The 17,099-nt window shown below is 42.9% G+C and overlaps 1 protein-coding gene across 1 annotated transcript in view; it reads left to right on the top strand.

Moving 5' to 3' along the window:
- cpne4a (copine IVa) overlaps positions 1-14,183 on the top strand; it is a 102,755-nt gene extending 88,572 nt beyond the window's left edge. Inside the window, exons 11-15 of the mRNA XM_005744196.1 lie at positions 160-214; positions 1,309-1,360; positions 7,084-7,217; positions 8,014-8,250; positions 10,619-14,183. Of these exons, the coding sequence (XP_005744253.1) occupies positions 160-214; positions 1,309-1,360; positions 7,084-7,217; positions 8,014-8,250; positions 10,619-10,750 (610 nt within the window). The 3' untranslated portion in view covers positions 10,751-14,183. The remainder of the gene's footprint in view (positions 1-159; positions 215-1,308; positions 1,361-7,083; positions 7,218-8,013; positions 8,251-10,618) is intronic.
- Positions 14,184-17,099: the final 2,916 nt, after the last annotated feature.

Genomic DNA, 17,099 nt, shown 5'->3' with positions numbered 1-17,099 from the left:
GACAGAGATTCCTAACATCACAGTGATGTAAGGAAGTAATCACTTCTCAGCCAATCAGCAGACATTTCTTTTGCTTTGTGTTCAAGTATCCAATCAGAAAGCTCCTCCAGTGTCTCTTTTCCTTCTTCACCTTTACTTTTTTGTCTTTTTTCCTTTCAGTGACAAAATGTTCCCGGCATTCGGCTTCGGAGCTCGGATCCCTCCAGACTATAAGGTAATTTAACAGCCCGGCTCGTCGGCGTTCCCAGCATGCACTCTGTCTGCAGAGGCTGAGGCTGACCCTGTGATTACCTTCCCACCTCCCTGCCCTCGTCCCCTCCCCGGGGTGCTGCCGGCTGAATGCTTCCTTTCCTGTGCAGTAGCCTTTGGTTGGCGGTCTGACGCTGCATTCAAATCAGCTTTCAAAGTCCTGATTAGCTCCATTCAGAGTCCGAGTCGGCGCCCTGAAAATACCGCGCGGCACGCAGCCGGAACAAGATTAGTCAAGAATATTACACAGCCTTCAGCTTACACAGCGTTACATTAATCAACAATAGGAAGACACTTTGTCTGATGTGATCAGGAACTTTTTCCTGAGTGTGGAGGCGTACACAGTGGAAGTTTGATCCTGGGAGGAGACGCACATCCCTGTCAGCACACATACACAAATACACAGAGGTTCACTGGGAGAGAACAGCCAGACATTAGCAGCCGAGCTGGAATCAGGCCGGTGCTCGAGGAGATCCCTCAAGCAGCCAAAGTGAAATCATTTAAATCAGTCTTTGATTTTCAGAAACTGATTCCTCAAAATATTTGATCACACGTCTGACGAGTGTGTCTCACACAGGAAGAATATTAACTCTGTGAACTCCTGTCTACGTTCATCTCGTATCTGGATAAAGCAGCTCCCTGCTGCCCTAACCTGGTGCAGGTTAGGGCAGGAACGAGCGCGCTGTGCAGACCACGCCCACTTCCTATGAACGCTGTAGTGTAAAAACACCGAGTGCTGGAACTGCAGCTCCTCTGTGGCTTCAGTTTGCTTTACAAAGCTTACAGCTTTAATCTTTCTCAGCGCTCCCTCGCCTGTCAGTTAGACTGGAAACTCACCTGTCCTGTGACTGTGCTGTGAGGCAGGGGGAGGGAGGGGGAGGGGGCAGGTAACTACTCAGCTTCGATTTCAAGAAGAAGAAGAGCAGGAAGCGATGAAGACGGATGAAGGTGAAGAGTTTTATTGTGAGTTTTCTTTCTGCAGGTTGTTTTTTTTGATGCAGAGATCAAACAGACTTCCTGTTCCTCCTCCCTCCCCCTCCCTCCCCCTCTCTGCTCCAGGTCTCCCACGACTTCGCAGTGAATTTTAATGAGGAGAACCCGGAGTGTGCAGGTAGGTTCTTTGATTTCCTGTCGTTGAAAATTAAAAACAGGCAGAAAAACCACTCAAATATTTGACAGCGAGCTTCAGAAGCTGTTTGAAGTGAGAATGAGTTTGATGGTGACAGCGAATCAGGAAGAACCGTTCACCGCGCCGCTGATGTTTCCTGTAGGCTCGGTTTGATTTCCTAAACTGGGAAGTGTTTTATTTTTTATTTTGCCTTAAAGTGATGAGGTGATCACAGAAGTCACGTAGGAGAGTCGTCCACACAAAAGACAAGGAGGGAAGTATTACATCCAGATTCAGTATTTGCAAACGTGTCGTCTTCTTCTTCTTCACGGAGGTTAACCCTTTAAAGCCGGTCAGAGCGGGCGCGCTCCGTTTTGCGTAACTATTTTTAAATCCCGGTAGCTCTGCAACCACGTAAGCTAGCGCAATCATTTTTTTTGCATATGAAACCGGAGGAGTTGTACTTACATCTTATGCCATCAGCTTGTCCTCGGTCAAAGGTATTTCAAAAATAAAATTATGAAGACACTTAAAATAAATTTCCTGTGGTGGGAAACTATTTTGTGCAACTTTTTTAGTATTTACAGTTTTGAGGGATGAGCCTCTTAAATTTCTCTAACTAGAAATATGTTAAAAAAACAAAAACGATTTAATTTTTTTGTAGTTTATTGCACTTTTTTGCAATTTATGTAATTACTGTGCACTTAATGCAGACATATTATTAAAATTTAGGCTGTAATGGTTGTATTGATGTATAGCAACTTGAAATGCTCCCAAAAATGACTCCACAGCCTGTAAAAATATAACATAAGCTCTGGCGGACTTGGTTCTATGGTCGGTCTTAAAGGCTTAAGCCACAGCCTGGTAATGGCTTTTCTTGCTGCTGTAAGAAGAATCTTAGTTAAATATAAGTCCTCTCTTTTAACTCTATCATCAATATTTCCTCAAAACAAAGCAGTACAGTCCTCAGGGACCTTGTAACCAAAGACTTTTTGTAAGGTATCATTAACTGTTGTCCAGAATGGGTTAATTTTAGAGCAAGACCAGAAGATATGGGAGTGGTTAGCTGCCAATTCACCACAGTTTCTCCAACAAGGCTGCTGTGTGCCCACCTGCTTACTCCTAATGTGAGGAGTGATAAAAAACCCAATAAGGCATTTCCAATTAAATTCCCGCCACTGTAGGGAATTTGTGGACGTTTGAAGTGAACCACATAACTGGCACCATGTTTCATCTGTGATTGATAGTTTTAGTTCCTGTTCCCATTTTGTCTTTACATATAAAGAGGTGAATCTTTGATTCGTCATCAAATTGGAGTATAATTTGGATGTTAGTTTAGTAGTTTTCTGCTGGTAGGCGTCGCACATTGTTTCAATTAGAGGGTTAATCATCTCAGCCTCAGCTATCTCTTTATTGTATTAATCTCGAAGTTGTAGATATCGAAAAAAATCCTGGTTTTCCAATTCAAATATTACATTCTCCGCAAATAATCCTATTTTAAGTTCCCTTTTTCCTATAAAGATCCCTTTTATATTAATATATAAATTTTTTTGAGTCTTGAGTGAAACCAAATCTTTCTAAGGTCTGATACAAGAATCCCCACCCAACCCTGTCGAAAGCCTTTTCGGCGTCCGGACTAATAAGAGCTGCATCCCATTTATTGCTATCAATTTTGTGAAGTATGTGTAATTTGTAGTCTACATGTAGGATCGATATCGGTCTGTAATTTGCACCGTTATCTCTATCCTTTCCTTCCTTGGGGATCAAAGACAGGATAGCATCTTTCCACGACGGGGGTATCGGGCCGTTCTTTATTATCCAATTCAGAGTTCTCAGCAGGATAGGGTTGAGCTTAAATACCTTATACCATTCTGCGGGGAACCCGTCACTGCCTGGGGTTTTGTTGGCTTTCGGTCTACTGATTGCCTTATTCAGTTCTTCTACTGTGATTTCCTTAGTAAGTACTTCGTTTTGGTTTTTCCAATGGCAGGTAGGTTTAGTGAGTACAAACATTTTTTTATTGATTGTACATCTACATTTCCTTCTTGCATATAGAGATTTTGGTAGTAATTGTTGAAAATGTTTTCTATTTCTTCCGGTTTAGCTTCCAACTCTTGAGTTATAGGGTTTCTAATTTGGTGTATTGCTGTATCTATCTGCTGCTTTCGCAGTCTGCGAGCGAATAATTTGGCAGATTTAGGGCCTAGGTCGTAATAATTTAGTTTCAAATATCTTGCCTTTCTTTCCGCTTCCTGATTCAATATTTTCTATTTGTATTTTAACCTCTAAAATTTGTCTCTGTGTTATGGGGTCCCTTTTAGTCCTGAAGGTTTGTTCCAGCTCTTTTAAATTTTTCGTCAGCTGATTATATTTTTCAATTCTTTTTTTTTTTTAACAAAAGAAGCTTTTGCTGTCAAGCTTCCACGCAGAACAACTTTCATTGAATCCCAAAGAATTAGAGGGTTCACTTCTCTGTTGTCATTCTCTTTAATGATTGCATCTATTTCTTGTTTAATATCATATGTAATAGATTCATTATTCAGGAGCCCTACATTAAGGCTCCTTTGTTCCTTGGAAGTGAGTCCAGCTGAATTGTCAGAAAAATCGCGTTATGATCTGAGACATCCGCTACCCCGATTCTACAGTCGAACACTCTGTGACATTCTTCCTTTTGCATTAAGAAATAATCAGCCCGGGTGTGCACTGAGTGTGGAATTGAGTAGTGTGTGTAGTCCCTTTGTGAAGGGTGCAGTAATCTCCAGACATCCACCAGTCCCGTTTCCTCAAGTGTCAAGTCTAAGTGTCTGCTTATATGTGTTTTGCATCTAGTTTGACTAGTTGTGTCCAAACAATAATTCAATATTACGTTGAAGTCTCCTGCACAAATACACGTACCCTCTGCCTCCACTGAGATTGGGTCAAAAAGGTCTTTAAAGAATGATTTGGGACTATTTGGTGCAGACAAGAGTCAAGATACTATTTAAAGCTTTGCCCTTCACAATGATGCACCGTCCTTCTTTATCTTTTATTTCTTTAAAGAGTTTGAATGACAAATTGTTCGCCATAAGAATGGCCACGCCTCTTTTATGGCTGTTGATATGGGAGCTATAATATGTTTTTCTACATCCATGTTTCTTTAATTTTTCGTTCTCTTGTGGTGACAAATGGGTTTCCTGCAGAAAGATTACATCCTTGTTTTCTTTGTAAATTTTTGTTAATACTCTGGCTCTTTTGATTGGATAACCCAGGCTGTTAACATCAAGCGACATCAATTTCAGACACCGTGAGACTTGATCAATATTCAATGAGTGAAAGAATATTTGCCCGAAGGCTGCAAATACTCAAACAGGCCAACAGGCATTTGTGAATTAAACCTCTAAACTAGAACTCAGAGGATTCACAGCTGATATCTGACCTCATCTAAATGTTTGAAATATTCATTTATGAATTTAAAATCAGAAAAAAATCAAAAGACGTTAGAGACATTTTCTGTGCTCGTTCCTGATTAAAGTGTAAAATAATCGTTCAGCAGTGTGTACCTCTGTGACTGTGTGTACTAACACTGGCAGTCTGAATCAACTCCTCAGTGTCTTTGAAATGCAGTATAAATAAATCTAAAGCTGCACATTACAGATAATTTCCTCGATCTCTACGTAGTGACTGAAACAAAGAGGCCTTGGTGTAACTGAGTATCCTCTGCAGGGGGTCTGGACTCTCCCATAGGGACGGGGGAGGAGTTGAGTCACATGGGCGGGGCTCAGAGTGGAGCCGTCACTCACAGTGAAAGAAGCTGGTGGTCTGGGCCTGTGGCGCCTCGTAGGTGAGATGCAGGAAACCCGACAGCTTTGGGCCAATCAGGAACCAGTTTTAGCACGAAGATGGCGGACGCGGCAGAGAAGAAACAAAAAAGAAAACTTCCCGACAGCTAAAACATTGACAAGTGTTACATTTTGACTTTCTTCTTAAATGGAAAAGTGAAAATAAGGCAGAGTCATTTTATCGGAGCTGTTGCTTTAGGCAGACATACAGATGTTGACAGCTGGAGTTGCTGCTCTGACCTCACAGCTGTTTCCTCCTGGTTTTGAGGGGAGACAGGCAGACAGTGTTTAGATAAAGGCCTCTCGCACTCTTGGCTGCTAAAGGTCATCAATCAGCTCAGAGACACTTCAACCCCGACGCTCTTAATTAAGTCTGAGTGCGTCTTCCTGATGACCTTCAGACAGTAAATCACAGCGTTGCCTCCGGGCATGCTGGGATGCCTCTGAAAGGACCCGGAGAGACGGACCGTGGAGCCTCACAGACCTCATACGTCCAAGGCGAAACAGAAGGAGACACTCATAACATTAAATGTATAAACATAAGTTGTGTAGTTAATGAGCAGCTGGTTTACCGGTTCCTCTCTCTGCAGCGCCCCCCAGTGTATGAAGTTAGGCCAAATATAGTTAACACACGCAGACTTTCTATTCAATTAGAAAAGTGTCGTTTTTGTGTTCTTCCAAAAGTCGAAAAGACTCAGTTTGAATAAAATCACTGACAGGTTTAAATATAAAGCTGACAGTTCGTCTCACAGAATAAACGTGATGGATTTCTATCACCGAGATGACCTGAGACCATCAGACTGTGATAAATACAGACTGAAGTGTAATCACTTACAGCAGATGAAAGCTCGGGTAAAAAGGCGAGGGATGAAAGGAGCTCGGACCAAAGCGTGGGGTGTAACGAACGAGCTTCGGGCACGACAGCGATGCTTCGTCAGGGACGCGCCGCCAAAAACACGAGGCTGGCAGAGCAAGTCCAGAGCAACAGCGACACTAACGCAGAGAGAGGCGGAGCAAGAAACAAACTACAAACATGAATCATCAGTAAATTAAATAATAATGATAAAAAAATGAAACACATAACAGCACAAATATAAAGATACAGAAGTGAATCTTTATACAAAGGTTATAAAAGACAAAACTGCCCAAAAATTAATATTTAAAACACACCTTTAAGATCGCGGACTGTATATAAATGATGTAACAGGAACCATGATGTCACTACTGGTTTCTGTAGCCCAAATAAAGTAGAAGAAATTTTTGAAGCTCTAAAATAACTTCACATGTGATCAAGTGACCACGAATGTGCAGCTAACGCTAGCTAGCATGGTTAACAGCGATCCAGTGTACAGGTGCATCACACGGGCGCAGAAACCTGAAGCTCTTTGTGGACCGAGCGGCTTCCTGCCTGCTCACTGAACAAAATTACTGGGTGTGGATGTGATTAGTGAGCTGCTACTCGTGGGAAAACCACTAAAGGTACAGGGAACACCGTCCACTGTCGGCTTTATCAGGAAAAGAGCAATCATGCTCCCAACATGTTATATTATCAGCATCACGCACGAATCATCCACAGTTAAAAGCTCTGAATCCCCCAAAACTGGACAAACAAACAGAGACTTTTTCCAACAACAGCCTTTTTCACCTGTTAATAGAACAAACAGCAGCTTGTTCTGATTCAAAGCTGGTGATTTCTGCTTTATAAGTTTGATTAAAACCCTGAATGAAGAGGTGTGCACAGCTGTGGATCTACAGGTAGAAATGTTCGTTCTATGACCGAGAATCTTCAGGTAGAGACGAGATTTACTGTCAAGAACAACTGGTAACCAAACCCAAGACAGCTCTGGCTTTGTCTGGTTCTAGTTTTTAGGAACCAGACTGTCTCTGATTGTTTTTGTGTCCTGTCAGGCATCCAGGGTGTGGTAGAGGCGTACCAGGCCTGCCTACCAAAGCTGCAGCTCTACGGCCCCACCAACATCGCACCCATCATCTATAAAGTCGCCAAGTCTGCCTCGCAGGAGGTGCACACCAAAGAGGCCATGGTGAGACGCGATCTAGTTTCATGTTCCAATAAAATTTTCAGACAGGAAACCTTTTTCATACCTGTGTCTCAGGAATATGCACAATGTCTCTTTGTGTACTGGTACCACGGGAATATCATCCCGGGAGCACGCAGCGCTGCCTCAGATATTAGCCATGCTGCTCGAAAAATGGTGCAAAAGAGTTCCTGCTGCATGGAAACCCGAGGCAAACGGGTCAGGACCAGTGCCGTCACCACCACAAACCGTGGCTGATGACTTTTGACAAAATGATTGTATTTAAAGGCCGAGGAAAGAGCGTCCTTAACTGCAACCAGAAACTACACTTCAAAGCTTCACCCTGAGCTACCCACATCAAAACACCGAGCTCAGGGAAAGGCTGCCAGCCAAGAGGGCAGATTTGAGCAGGCTGGCTGGCAATTCAACACTTTCAGTTATTGTTTGATCTTCAAATAAAAACCTAATAATAATAAAATGAACCAGACTTTTATGACAAACACTCCTCACAGAGTACAGTTTAAAGATCGTGCAATTAGAAACAGGAAGAAAAGGCTTTGAGACGCCGGCTCGGCCGCTAACAAGGCTGCTATAATGACTCCGCTGGGATTTCTTCACCGGTTTCTCTTCATCCACTTTAAGCCACACTGCACAGCAACGTAGACGAACCACACACACACACATATATATGTATATAATTTGAAATGCTGCCACTGCTTCTTTTAAAACCTGCTGGATTTAAACTGATAGTTCTGGCCGCAGGAGCTGGTCTGACTGGGTCTCTTCATGTTCAATCCTCCAGCAATACTTCATCCTGCTGATCCTGACAGACGGCGTCATCACCGACATGGCCGACACGAGGGAGGCCATCGTTCAGGCTTCCCACCTCCCCATGTCCATCATCATCGTTGGGGTCGGGAACGCCGACTTCAGCGACATGCAGATGCTGGACGGCGACGACGGGATCCTGCGCTCACCCAAAGGAGAGCCCGTCCTCCGGGACATCGTTCAGTTCGTCCCCTTCCGCAACTTCAAACACGTGAGTCCGTCGTGTTGGAAAACTGTACCGTGTCAGAGCAACGTCATACTCACACAGCGAACGTGCTCGTTGAACTAACACATAATAACTGGTTATGGTGAACACGTGTAACTCCTGCCGTGTTACATCTGTGACCGGTTGGTTTTTAGAGTCATGTGGAAACTCCAGAGGAATCAGGCTAACTGCTCCTCAGCAGCTGTGAGCGCCTGTATAAGTGTAGATGTTTGGGCACTTTGCAGTTCTGAAGGATTCAGGTGTGTTAGCACAATGCAATGCTCAGACTTCACGGGCCTCAGGTCACCTGTTAAAGGTCAAAGTTCATGACAGAACAATTAGAAGACGACTGAACAAGTGTGGCTTGTTTGGAAGAGAAAACATTTCTCCAAAAGGAACTCGGCAGCAGGGATCAGGTTTGCAAAGCCTCTGGAGACTTCTGGAACAAATGGGAGATGTTTGTTCATCACGTGCAGCATGTGTGGGTAAAATCAAACACGTCATATCAGGACAAACACGTTGTATCACCTGTTGGCACGGTGATGGAGCAATGAGGGTTTCATCCCCTTGCAGTCACTGAGTCTCCATGAACCCACGGCCAAGGCTTGGCCCAAACTGGGTCATGAACAGGACAATGACCCCGAGCACAGCGGCGAAAGAAATGAACGAAGGCTCTGTAACGGTCCAGAGTCCAGAGCTCAGAGAGCTGTGCATGAATAATGCTGCAGACCCGAAGACCTGAAGCGCCGCTGTAAAGGAGAGTGGGTCAAAATGAAGACCTGAACAATGACTCGTCGCCGTCGCCCTATAATAAAAATTTAATTGTATATATTTTTACCTATAAGATGATATTTATGTTTTTCTCACATCTTCACTGATGTTTACAAACCTTTAACCTCACGTTTTTGTGTTTGTTATTATGAAGCATGTTTGTGTAAATTATTAGAAACACTTTCTCTGTTGTTCAGCAGTTACAAACCTCTAATTAGAGCACCAGATGGTGTGTTCATTTGAAAACTCTCTTGTTGATGGGAAATGCAGTGTTTAAATATAATTGCATGTGACCCTAAAATAACAGCGGACGACAGGGAAGTGATGGAAAGCAATAAACGGAGGAGGACGAGAGGAGAGGCTGTGAAGTTGTTGAAAAAAATCTGTTTTCACCCTATAAGAAGGGAAATGGGGACAATCTGCCGGCCAGTCTCAAGTGGAAAATTCTTTATTTCACTCGAATGAATTTTCAGTCTGAGTGTAGTGACAGTACAGTACGAGAGATTCACAGTTCGGACTCGTTGGGAAGATTCATTCTCCTGCATTCATTCTGTGATGAATGAGAGTTTCTGTCTTTGGACCCCAAGAGAAGCAATTTTTATTTGACAGCAGCAGAACGAGGCAGAGACGAGAGGCTGCGACTGACGCTGCTTCAAACAATTACCGCTGTCTGGGATTTTTCCCAAGGGGAAGATGCTGAAATGAAATTTAAAGACCGTGTCTTAAGTTGTTCTACCTTCCTCAAAACAGAACATCAGATTAAATTCCATCTGCAGCACATGCATATGCTCGGATTTGAGGGTCTGGTTTATTTATGCTGCTGCTTTTACGCCACTCTCGCACTGAGGAAAACACTGAGACCACGGCACAACCAAAGTTACTGCAACTGTGTGCAACAGAGCGATAAGACAGAGTCAGACAGATTCAGAAAGTGGTTGCAAGGAAATCCCTCAGCAACTTGCTTTTATACAGGAGTGCAACCAGTCAGCAACCAGTCAGCAACCAGTCAGCAACCAGTCAGCAACCAAATGAGTGAGTCTCCTCTTGCAAAGAGATTCATCATCACAGACTGACTCAGATTAATTGCAATGTTTTGGCGATCTTTTATAAATTAGACTTCAGTTATTGGCAAGTCTTTGTGAATCCGTCTGAGAGGCAGTGTGACTGTTGGGAGACAGGAAGCCATCATCACTAACCCGTGCAATCACAAGTGGTCGCTCTAGGCAGCCGGCAGGTTCCTGCAGCTGCTTACAGCCACCGAATGTGAAGCAAATTTAGTACAATCACTGAACCGTTACCAGTTTTTCCTTCGAGGTCGCTGCTTATGTTCTTATTCCATTAATCCGAGTGTGTGTTACTAGTAATTTTACATTTTCCAAAAGATGTGTGCAAAATATTGAACTTTTGTTTTAGAGAAAAAGCAAAATCAGCTACGTGCACCATGGATCAAGGTAAAACACCTGCTTTATCGGCGATGGAGAAGGGCAGCTATTCTGTTGTTGGGGTCTGCAGGTGTTGAGCTGCAGTTTTATGAACATTTAAAGATCAACTCTTCCCTCTGCACTCTGTGTTTTAACTGACGGCTCTGCTCTCTCCTCCTCAGGCGTCTCCAGCCGCTCTGGCTAAGAGTGTGCTAGCAGAAGTGCCCAACCAGGTGGTTGACTACTACAACAGCAAGGGCATCAAGCCCAAAGTGCCCAGCCAGTACCAGTCTTCCAGGCCATTTGGTCCATGAGCCTACTGCCACAGCTGCCGCTGGACAGCACAACCTGGGCTGAGAAAAATGTTTACTGTCTTTTGTTCTTTGTTAATGCGGATGATGAAGGTGCTACCTGCAGTGTCCTATCATTACAACGTGGCTTATTTTAGACCCGAGCAGACGACGTCAGTCTCTTGGGTAGAAGTCGTGAGTCGACTTAGTGCTGGGTCTAAGTTTCACCAATCTGAACCAGGTCAGGTCTCGTTTTTACCGATACAGTCATCTACCTGAGGGTGCATGCTATCATCCTTCATCACGATCACTGCCTGATGGGAAAAGGAGCAGAAGTTAAAGGAAAAGTGGAGCTGTTTACAAGTTAATAGAAAACCTGCTGATGCATCAGCTGTTTGTTCCACTTTTATGGCCAAAGTTTTTATTTAGACCTGCTTTTATTTTGGGTGCAATAAGAAGAAACACGGCTTTCAGTCTGATGCAGAGCTACTAATTATTTAGCTGCGTTAGCCGTGGAGCAGTCTTCTTATTATAATGCTGCTCTTTGTTGTTAATCGGTCGGTATAACCAACCGCACACCATCCTGCTGCTGCTGCTGGTTGTCTTCTTTCTCTGTCGGGGTCTGTTCAGGTCGACTGCTTTGTGCAAACCTCGGTCTGTTGGGGTCAGGACTGACCTGCTAGTTCAACATAATGGAAGCCTGTTTTGTAGCTGGGAAAACCTCGACGTTAGTTTGGTTCAAAACAAAAACAAGAGAGACGCCGTTTGGATTACATCAGTTTTAGTTAGCATGCTTCGGGGGAAATGGGCCGTGTCATTGGATGAGAAAGAAACTGAAGGAGGATCTTGTCATGAGAAACTTTCTGCTATAAATACTTGTTACCACTGCCTATCCTGGCATCCAAGTTATAATTCTCCTTAAAGACTAAACCTGATCTGTTCACATCAGCATTTTTGCTCAAGGCTCAAAACCCTTTCTGATTCTGAAAACTCACAGCGAGCTTTTGTGGAGTGTGAGGTGGAATCAAAAGAATCAAACAGGCTCGTTTCATTGGCCAATCTGTTCTTCAGGGTCATCTCTGTGTGGCGCTCTCTGGACGTCCTGTTCAAACAGCAGTAACATTCACAGCTGTGATTTCACCCGGGACCTGAAATGATCTGAACACCCTTTTGGCACAGTAGACCCAGCACACGCCACAGACACACAACTGAAAGTGATTGGAACATAATGTCCAGGGAGCGCTTTAAAAGTAGTCCAGCGACGCTGCCTTGAACAGCTGATTGGCCAGATTTCACCGTATTTTTTTTATTCGATGGAGTGAAGAACCTTTTTGATTGGAGGCCGTCACAGCCAATGAATATAGAGGATAGCATGACCTGTCTATGTTGTGCAAACTGCTAGTATTAAACAACTTGGTGTCTGTTTAGTGAAAATGTTTTGGTGCTGTCACTGCAACACTGAGATTTCCTGTGGACAAATGGATTTTGAGGTGACCAGGATGTGACCCGTGGAGCTGAGCTGAGGGAAATTATGGATACTTTAAGTCCAGCATGGCATTAAAAAGGAACTGCTCGACAAACTAAACTTTAATTTAGCAAGTTTTGTCAGTGTATCCATTGATTTATCTTTTTTTGGCGTATAGCATTGCAAAAAGACGATGACAAAAACGTGTAACGAAGCCTGGATCTCATCGTTTAGCTTTATCTTATCATAAAAAACGATGTTCAGCGAGTCACACTAAATTCTCTTCACAAAGTAAAGTGAGCTTTCCTCAAACTGGGGCGTTTTGTGGGTGGAAACAACATCCTGAAACTTCATTTAGAGCTGCAGCAGAAATAAGGGAAAATGGTTGAGAACTGGGTTATTCCCAAAAGGGAAGAACAGCATGAAGGTCAGGAAGGAATTCATCACATCCCAGCGTACACACTGGAAACTGCAAACGTAGCACCTTTAGCATCCGCTGTGCATGCAGGGTCGGCAGGCTGAGCAGACTGTAGCGTTCAGGAGCATTTTATGTGGAAAAGCACACAAACGGGCAACTCTGACCAATTAAACGCTGCTTCCCTGCAGACAGCATGACGGGCGGGGAACCAGTCGATGAAGGAATGTATGACCCCACCCCCACCTCATTTGTTTTTATAAGAGTTTATTGAGATTTTGCTAAATTTCGTAAGGTTCGTATGTAGTAAAGCATTTTGGATCTCTGCCAGAGGAACAAGTGCGCTGCCTTCACAGACGTCTGCATCCTCCACAGTTTTTATCTCCAGGTCAGGCAGATGCATGAACTGTTGTTTTGCATGCAAATCTCCATGCAGGACTGTGCGGTCCTTGTGGTTTCTGTTTCCTGGTAGTGAATAATATGAGTAATAATTATGTTTACAATGTGCCCAGTGATGGGGCTGTTCTACTCTCAAGCATGTTCACATGTAAATGACGATGTGCGAGTAGATTGAAAAGCACAAATGGAGCATCTTTGGAGAAATTTCTAGATTATGGTGATAGATTTTGGTCACGTTGTGTCACAACACCTGTCCGTTTGTCTTCATGTTTTAAAAAAATGAAGACAAAAGCTTGTTGTCTTTTAGGTTTATTGCAAATTACTGAAGCATCCAAACGTTTGTAGGACGCTGTCACAGATACGGCCACACCTCTTGGTGTTGGTTAGTGAAATCCTTCAGAGGGATCAGAAGTGTCCAAACAGCCGTGTGTGATGACTTAAACCTGCATTTTTACACATATGTTCATTCAGCATGTTTTCACAGTTCTCTGCATGCAGCTCATTAACAACATGGTAATAACTGAGTTATTTAATAATATAATACCACGGACTAACCAAGCAAAGCTCGGCACTGACAGCGGGTAGTTGCACAGTAATAACAGGAAAATCCATTTAAAAGTACCAATGAGGCCAAACGCAGCTACTGTGTATAGTTTAGTTTTTGACAGTGATGTGCTAACCTGCTGATAATGATGGTGAACGTTAAAGTTTTTACTTTTTTGGCTAATTTTAACCGAAAACCTTTAAATCTAATATTAGAAAATGATGAAATGAATCATTTATTTTTGAACATTTTACTGTGACTGAAAGCACTTGTGTTGCTTTCTGTGCAAGAATCAAACTTGAATTTTAATGTAATGATATTTACACAATCAAAGTGTTTTTATTAGTAAGTGTGCACAATTATCACGTTGTACACGAGCTGGAATATGAAGTAGTGACAGCTCAGCTTCCGTGTGCTTTACATGTTTCCTTCTCACAAGCTTGAACTCGAGCTGCTGCACAGGCACCGTTTCATTTAGCGATGGAAGATTTTTTAAGACACTTTGATTTCTGCTGTCGATCAAAGAGCAAAGGTGGGGGACAGGTGTTGAGTCACATGACTTAGTGTTGTGTTAACATGCAGTATTGTGTGCAAAACAATGAAAAACTGACTTATAATAAAGTTTTATCAGTAAGCTTCGAGTGTCTCGGTATTTTTAGTGAATCTGTTTAATGTGTTCAATGCAACTTTTTTAATGCATTTAAAATATTTTATTCATTCAACCAATTAATCAAATCATTTAATTCAATTTAACTTTATTTATATAGCACCAAATCACAACAACAGTTACCTCAAGGAGCTTTATATTGTCAGGTAAAAGCTCCACCATAATACAGAGAAAAGCCCAACAATCATATGACCCCCTATGAGCAGCACTTTGGCGACAGTGGGAAGGAAAAAGTCCCTTTTAACAGGAAGAACCAGGCTCAGGGAGGGGCGGGGCCATCTGCTGGGACTTTATTTCAAACATAAGTGACACGTGTTAATACACACTGAAGACATCAAATTTACATGGAATATATAAAAAACAATTTCCTGTTCAAAAAGAAGTCTGAGGAAGCAGGTGCTCATCTGTTATCTTTATTAGTTCTGGTTATAGAATGTAAAATATGCATATATGCTGTAAAGACTCATGTTATACTAATACATAGATCTTTATAGAGTAATCTATAAGTATATTATCACAGTACAACCACAAAAATATTTAATCCTCTGCCTCATCCATGCTGTACAAGTGTTTTATATAATTTCTATCAAACTGGTTTATATTTGTATATTTTTTTACATCCTAAAACATCAAATCTGTTCACCTGCTATGAGCCATGATTCCATCAGGAAGTCTCACAATGGCACACAGCAAACATGACAAATATTTGAAGTGATAGTAAAGAAACTGGACTTCATGCACCTGACACTGTAGCTCCATCCTGTCCAAGTCTACTTTGTCTCCATTATACTGACAATGAGGAAAGCATGGAAAGGTGAGTGTGAGGACTTGGAGACACAAGGCTGAGACTGAGCTGGCTCGGACATGTGCAGAGGAGGGACAGTGGACATATTGGACAAAAGATGCTTAAGATGGAGCTGAGGAGGAAAAGAGGAAGACCTCAGAGGAGATTCATGGATGTGGTGAAGGAGGACATGCAGAGGGTTGGTGTGACAGAGCAGGATGCTGAGATCGGTGTGTTTGTGGTGTGGACCCAGAAAGCAGGCAAGAGAGACGGAACTGAATCTTAACACAAAGCGGGACGTTTATTTGGCTGAAAAAACACCAACACAAAACAAGGCCAGGTGAACAGAGGCCAGTACAACACTAAAACCTGAACTGGGAATGATTATGACAAGAGAAACATTGGAGGTTACTGTCTTGCCCAAGGACATTTGGCATGCAGACTGGGATCAAACCACCAACCTTGTGGTTAGTAGGTGACCCGCTCTACCACCTGAGCTACAGCCAGGACACTATATGCACTGGTCCCTCAGCCTGTGTATATAAAATAGTGCAACATAGAGATAGTTTTGTATACGCCTGCTTTATTCACCGACTCTCAGCTAACCAACTGCATGAGCTGCAGCTCTTTAATAACAATGGTTTGTGAAGTCATGTTCATCAACATTGCATCGTTGTTTTCCCGTTTTAGAGGTTTTTTGATCGTCGGCCCCTGTCTTGCAGTCTGTGTTGTCTGTAACCCTGTAAGAGTAAAGATGGAAATGAAGGAGAATTTTCCAGCTGTCCCAACATCCTCTGTGTGGATCCCAAACAAGGATGGCAGCAGTAATTAAACCACGCGGCTGTTTGTTCGGAGGCGTGACGGGTTCACGGGCAGGAGGAGAAAGATGAAAAGAGGCCATTAGCTCTGACAACAGGACAAAAGAAAAACAGCACGATGCCACTGACTCGACACAAAGCTGCTGTCGCTGAGAGCTAAGAAACGTGAAGCAGTGTGGATCAAAGAAGCACGACTCAAACATGTCTGTGTGAACGCAGAGGCACACAGTTTGCCTACCTGATTAAACACAGGTAGAATTTAACATGTTTAATGCCTCATGTATGAAAAACGTGCCGACTGTGTGTGTCAGCGTCAGTTTAAACAAACACGTGCGTTAGAATTTCATTTACACTGAAACTGGCAACAAGTTCTTTACTCAAACTGCTGATTTGATAACATAATGACTTCAGAATAATTAAACATCAGCCCTGCTTTCACTCTGACACTGCATCAGCCACTCAGTTCAAATTTACCAGGCAAACGTTTCCAGCTTCCACCACAAGAGGTGAATCTGCAACAGGCTTTCCTGGCATTAAGTATTCAAAGGACCTGTCAACCACTCAGTAATTTAAATAGAAGCTGCTGAAACAACTGGCAAACATAGTCATTGACACGTATAAGTTACAAAGCTTTTTCCAAGGCTCCAGCAAACCACAGTGAGCGCCATCATCCACACATGGTGCACAGTGAGCAGTGATGAACGTCCCCAGGAGTGGCAGGGATAAGAAGAGTACGCCGACAACATCAGCGACCCATCCAGGCCACAGATTAACCCAGAACAACGTCTAAAGATCAGATCTTGTAAGATGATATTGTTCGGTAAACAGTTTGATGATTGTTTACGAGCAGAGCTCGGGTGAGTCCGGTGTTCACGGAGTGTCTGTACACGAGCCTCACCTCAGACGCAGAGAATTACAGGTCATCCAAGCATTTATGTGTTCACGACACATCTGTGGTTTAACTTAGTTTAACGTATCATCTGCATAGAAATGAAAAACTGTTCAGTGTTGTCTGATAATATCGTGTGAGGGAAGCATGTGTAGTGTAAAGAGCCCAGCCTATCAGAGAAATACAAACCAAACCAGTGCAGCTTTTAGCTTCAGTTGGATGAGGATTGGTTGATTGTAGCTGGATGAAGACAGAGTGCAGTAAAGTTTTAGACTTTTTTTAGCTTTTACATTGAAAGTGTCAGTAAATTGTATAAAGGAGCTGCAGCACTGAGCTCGAAAACTGTCATTTAACTTAGAGGAGAAACTAATTAATGGACTTTCTGAGACAGA

The sequence above is a fragment of the Pundamilia nyererei genome, unplaced genomic scaffold (assembly GCF_000239375.1).
Source record: "Pundamilia nyererei isolate P.nyererei 1_Seehausen unplaced genomic scaffold, PunNye1.0 scaffold00139, whole genome shotgun sequence".
NCBI lineage: Eukaryota > Metazoa > Chordata > Actinopteri > Cichliformes > Cichlidae > Pundamilia > Pundamilia nyererei.
This window is presented reverse-complemented; position numbering and strand designations above follow the sequence as displayed.